Source organism: Monodelphis domestica, chromosome 1 (genome assembly GCF_027887165.1).
Source record: "Monodelphis domestica isolate mMonDom1 chromosome 1, mMonDom1.pri, whole genome shotgun sequence".
Lineage (NCBI taxonomy): Eukaryota > Metazoa > Chordata > Mammalia > Didelphimorphia > Didelphidae > Monodelphis > Monodelphis domestica.
In genome coordinates, this window is record NC_077227.1 from 514806764 (window position 1) to 514812763 (window position 6000).

At 45.5% G+C, this 6000-nt stretch overlaps 1 protein-coding gene and 1 long non-coding RNA gene across 3 annotated transcripts in view; one reads left to right on the forward strand and one right to left on the reverse strand.

Annotated features, from left to right (window-relative positions):
• Positions 1 to 6000, reverse strand: part of KIF3C (kinesin family member 3C) — a 64252-nt gene that overhangs the window by 24568 nt on the left and 33684 nt on the right. The window contains exons 3-5 of the mRNA XM_001370792.3: positions 4580 to 4702; positions 2526 to 2644; positions 1762 to 1878 (exon numbers count right to left, since the gene is read on the reverse strand). Of these exons, the coding sequence (XP_001370829.1) occupies positions 1762 to 1878; positions 2526 to 2644; positions 4580 to 4702 (359 nt within the window). The remainder of the gene's footprint in view (positions 1 to 1761; positions 1879 to 2525; positions 2645 to 4579; positions 4703 to 6000) is intronic.
• The window catches only part of LOC107650650 (uncharacterized), a 52201-nt gene that overhangs the window by 22100 nt on the left and 24101 nt on the right, over positions 1 to 6000 (forward strand). The gene's annotated exons all lie outside the window — the stretch shown is intronic.

Here is a 6000-nt window from a genome sequence, read left to right on the forward strand (position 1 = left end):
GATTAGGCGACTTGTCCTAAGCCGTCCAGCTCGTATATAGCAGATCTAAGAGTCGAACCCAGGTTCTCTGCCTCCAAATTCAGCTTCCTTTCTTCAGCGCCCCACTCAGGGCTGTGCCTCCCTAGCAACACGAGGACAAAGTATTTGTGCACCTTCAGTGAGCCCTGAAGATTTTCCTCCCTGCCCCATCCATTGGGGCCTATTGGAATCTTTGAGCTTTCATAATGTGTGAATTCACATCATAGTCTAGGTAGCTACATGCTGCTGCACGGGGCATTTTCTGGCATTAAACATGAGTTTGTAAAAACTAACTAGGGTACATGGGGCAGCTGAGTGGCTCAGTGGATAGAGAGCAGGGCCTGGAGATCAGAGGTCCTGGGTTCAAATGTGACTGTGGACATTTGCTAGCTGGGTGCCCGAGCAAGTCACTTAACCCCCACTGCCTAGCCCCCTTATTTCTCTTCTGCTTTGGAAGTGATTCTAAGGCAGAAGGGTTCAAGGCAGAAAGGGTGGGATCTCTTTCCCTGGAAGATATAGACTAAAGAACGTAAAGATTGTTGAAGTAGTGAAGAACTAGCAAAGGGAAAAGAATGGTTGAGTGGAAAGAACACGGGGTTTCGTGCCAGAAGATATGAATTCCAATGTTGGACCCTTCCCGTGTGACTCTGGACAAGCCACTGGCCATCTCAGGGCCTCAGTGTTCCTTTTCTGTCAAATGAAGGAGTTGGACTAGCCGGTCTCTCAGGTTCCTTCCAGGTATAACCAGGTGATCTTATGCAATATTTAAAAACAAATGTCCCTGAGGGAAGAAGCTTCTGGGTGAGGAACGCTCAGTCGACACTCTGTATAATTTTGATGATCAGATTTTTAAAAATCTTTTTCCTTCTTTGTCCTGAGGGGTAGCTTTCTGAGAGGAGGGAACCTAGGCCTATGGGAGAAGATGAAGGTGATATAAAAATAAGAGATATTGATATCATGTTTTTTAAGCGTCCTCCGTAATATTCCCTGCACGGTGCGATGGCTCACCTTGCCTACCCTTAGTCCTGCTTCTTTCTGGGATGGAGGCAGAGCTCTGGAGGCCTCTCTTTAAGCAGAACTCGGAAGGGAATGAGCAGATTCAAGGCATTACAAAGGGACTGGGTGTGGTCTTGTGTCCTGCACAGATCAGGGGTTGTGTTCCCCAAGGCTACCAACAGAGGGAGCTCCACACCCAAGGCACCGGGATACAGACTCTATCGCCGAAGAATGAAGAGAGGGATGATGGTCAAATCACTCCTCCTCCTTCAGAGGGTACCAAAGAGAGAACCTACCAGAAAGGTTGGCATTTTCACCTCCACACAGGACACCTGTCCTTCCCAAAAGTACTTCTGGGTTTCCTAAGACACTTCATCTTTTTGGAACACATAGGATTCTACATATAGAGTAGGAAGCAAAAAACTTAGAGACTATCAAATCCCCTCACTTTATGTGCGAGGAAACAAAGGCACAGGGAGGTTAAATGACTCATTCAATTTCACGATGCTACTGTCCAAGGCAGGATTTGAACCGGAGTCTTGCAGGGACCTAGCCACTCTACCATGCTGTCCACCGACTCTTCCCTTTATAAATCCACTCTCCTCATCGAGATTCTCTCAATCAGAAAATCAACCCACTGCTTAGAATTCGGGCCACAGGACCAATCTGTCACCAGGTCCTAATGGACCACCTAGTGGATGGGCGTTGAAAGCCCCATCTCTGCACCCTGGGAAAGAGCATACTTACACTCCAGCTGGCACCAGGGGCTGGAACTTCCATTGCTCCTCCTCACAATCCAGGTAAAGACGATTCATAATCTTGTTCTTTTCCTCAGGAGGGATGAAGTTTTCAATGATCAGATATCTGGGAGTGGGAGAGAGGCAGGAGGCATGGGGAAGCAGGGAGGGGACAGAGGAGAGCTTGGAGAATACAGAATAGACACCTACACCCAAAAGCAGAACGGGAGTGAAATAGAAAGTGTTCATCTGTGTGAACCATTTCTTATTGAAATAGAAGATGTGACCTGTGTGACTATTACTGTTGTTGCATGTCTCTACCACACGAGGACGAGGATGAAATGCGGAAGGATGCTTGGCATTAGTAAAAACTAAACAAAACAGCATCTTAGGGCCAAAGGACAAGGTGTAGCAGTTGAAACTGGAAAGCCCCTAGTGTATGTCAATTCATATTAGAGTGTTTGATAAATACATGATGACAAATGAGGAGGTCCCCAAAGTCCTGACTTTCTTTCTTTAGGACTGTCTCACCCCTCCCCTGTCCTTCTGCTCTGTGCCATCCCAAGTCCTGACTCTCCAGCCTTAGTCTGAGGGCAGCAGAGGTGATCAGAAGAACCCCCGCTCAATTCAACGAGCTTTGCATGGCCACTGGTGGGGTAAGCGGCATCCAGGCAACAAAAAGCCTGACTTTGAAGGAACAGGGAATGAGAGAAGGGCTAGGGAATTTCTAAGGGGAAAGACATGCCAAGGTAGGAAGGGAAAAGTGCCCCTTACTTGAGCTTGAGTTCCCGGGTCTGTTCATTCTGTGCTTCCTCCAGGTCTTGCCGAACACGAATGTACTCATCATGCTGGTCCTGGATTTCTGCCTTCACTGCCTGCAGCTTAGCGTAGAGCTGGACCAGAGACAGATTGTGTGTTCAGAGTCAGTCCCATCAGGCATGGGATGAGGTGGCAGCAACAACCCCAACCTCTCATGAAGCCACTCGCTTGGGACCCAGAGAACCACTTCCTTCTTGAAAGGGATGAAAGGACGAATGCCCGATTCTCACCCTTTCTTACTCCCAAACCACCAAACTCAAATAATCCCTCCTTCCCACCAAAGATGCCGCTACCATCCCACTTTCTCATGGCTACAATCAGAGAGAGAAAGAGGAGCCTGAATATCTATCCATCCATCCATTCATCGACAGATTGATTTTAAATAGAATATATAATAATTATATTAATATATACTTTTTAAACCCTTATCTTCCGTCTTGGAATCAATACTGTGTATTGGCTCCAAGGCAGGAGAGAGGTAAGGGCTAGGCAATGGGGGGTCAAGTGACTTGCCCAGGGGCACACAGCTGGGAAGTGTCTGAGGTCAGATTTGAACTCAGGACTTCCTGTCTTTGGATCTAGCTCTCTATCCACTGAGCCATCTAGCTGCCCCCCACCTAGGGATATTTTGAAGCTAACTGGTATCCCTACCCTATCCAGGGACAGCAGGGTTACCGATATATGGCCAGGTCTGTTGTACTGAAGGAAGTCCAGAAGGGAAGATCAAAGGATTATAAGTTTAGAGCTGGAAAAGATCTCAGAGGTCATGAAATCCAACTCCCTCATTTTGCATTTCAAGAAACTGAGGCACAGAAGTAGGATTTGAACCTCTGACTCTAGAATGAATGCTTTTTCTATTTTACTACATAACAGGAGGAAGAGAGAGAGGTTGGCTTATGGTAGCAAGTAGGTAATATATCCCGAGTCTCTTGTTCCCATCAGCAGCAGAATGGGGAGCCCTTGGAGAATATGACCAGACCCTGAGGAGAGTGTGTTCATGGTAACTCCCAGAGTGGCAGGCCTTGGTTCAGGTCCCAATCAGATTGTTATGATCCTGGGCACTCCTGGAAGGCTCAGTGGCTGGACTCTAGCCTCATCTCCTAGCCATGTCCCAATAGAAGCTTGGCACCTATTCACAGACTTCTCAGGGCCCCAAACTCTTAGATCACTTAGGGATCAGCTGGGTGGCTCAGTGGATTGAAAGCCAGGTCTAGAGATGGGAGGTCCTAGGTTCAAATCTGATCTCAGATCCTTCCTAACTGTGTGACTCTGGGCAAGTCACTTAACCCCCATTGCCTAACCCTTATCTCTTTTCTGCCTTGGAACCAATCCTTAATATTGATTCTAAGATGGAAGATGAGGGTTAAAAAAATTATTAGAGCCCTTGGCATCTTGATGACAATGAATGAATTTCCCATCATATTAGATATTCTCCAATTCTCTGTTTTCTGGCTTCTTGGTCCCTTAGCCCATCCCGAGGCTGCTGTCTCTCTCTTTCCTTAAGGCTCCCTCTCCTCTAGGAGTACTTTGCCAATAGACAAGGCCCAAGCTGTTACTCGGGAATGACACCATAAAAAAAAGGGAATTTATCATTAACTAAGCTTTGTCAATATTTGGCCTGCTGCGGTCCATGGGGTCATAAAGTCAAGCATGGCTAACTTTAATGACTGAACAATAATAAATAGACATAATTACATACACATATTAGTTTGAGTTATTTCTCCTAATAGAATAGAAGCTCATTTGAGGGCAGGAATTATTTTGTCTTTGTATACAGGGCACCTATGCATCCTGTGTGTATAAATAGGGTGCCCAGCATATAGCAGACATTAAAAAATGCTTATGGAATGAAAAAAGAAGTATATGGGACCCACAGAGGGATGCTGATGTTGGGGGGGGGGTGCTGGGGCTGAAGCCACATCATTTGAGGTGGTGGCCCATTTTAGTTAGGCCCTTCCAGGACTCCTGAGGGCCCCTCAGCCCCCTCACCCACCCACTTTGTGACTCACCTTCTTGAGTTTTTTGGTTTTGACTTCAACCTCCTGTTGCAGAGAGGTATAGGTGCCCCGGAGCTCCATGGTCTCTTCATCCCTCAGCAACATCTCCTGCTGCATTTCCCGCTCTCTGCGTTTCTAGGACAAAGCAGCGTAGAGGAAATTCAGCGCAGTTAGGAAATGAAGAGGAAGACGGGGAGGATTTTAAGACCTGTTCTGGACTGGACTCAAGCATTCTCCTGGGAATTTAGATCTGATACTGGAACAAGAGGAAGCAGTTGTGGATCAATTCACAGTTAACAAAAGGAGATTTACTCAGCCATAGCAAAAAAAGGATATTCAATAAGGAGGAGCATTGAGGATATTTCAAGCTGATTCATCCAAGGAAGGCTCCCCAAAGCCATCAGCTAAACATCAGAGGACCCTGTGAGCTTCTCATGGATGATTTATACTCATTCAGGTGATCCAGGAGGTGATGCTAAATCTGAACCAACCAAAGATGTAAAGATGGTCTCAATACCTTTTTTTTTTTTAACCCATTACCTTCTATCTTTGGAAGCAATATTGGAGTCAACTGACTTGACTGGGATCATAGAGCTAGGAAGTGTCTGAGGTCAAATTTGAACACAGGACCTCTTGTCTCCCTGTCTGGCTCTCTATCCATTGAGCTACTTAGCTGTCCCATCTCGATACCTTTTAAGTAAATTTACATGGGAGAAGGGGATAGGCAATGGCTCCTACCACAGTAGCTGGCTATATTTTCCATTTCATAGGAAATCAACTCCTTCAGAGTAGGCATTATTTCACTTCAGAAATGTTTATTGATGGATTAGTTGACTTTGAGCCTCATGAACAACGAGCTTGTACAAGAGGCCTATCCTGATTGCCCCACTTATTTTTAAAGGTTTTAAAATTTTTATTCTATTGCAAAACACACTTTCATATTAGTCACTGTTGTAAGAGCACACCCATACATAACCCAAACCCCAAACAAACCCCTAAATACACAGGTATAATGCTTTGATCCCCATCCATCTGACTCTAACAGTTCTTTCTCTGGAAGTAGACAGCATTCCCTTTCAAAAATCTTTCAGGATAGTCCCAGATCATTGCATTGCTGAGAGAAGCCAAGTTTTCACAGATAATCATCATCCAATATTGCTGTTTGCTGTTACTGTGCACTGTTCTCCTGGTTCTGCTTATTTCATTCTGCATCAGTCCCTGCAGATCTTTCCAGCCTTTTCTGAAATCATCTTGCATTCTATAATAAGATTTTTAATTAGTTGGAGTGGTTTATGCCTCTCACAATATACATATTCAGAGAAAGTGATTCACTCAATCTATGAAGTGTGTTAGTAGAACATTAGGGAGGAGAACCTAGATCTCTTGTCTACCAGGCCAGCATTCCCCCACTGTCTGATGTCCTTCCCCACTGG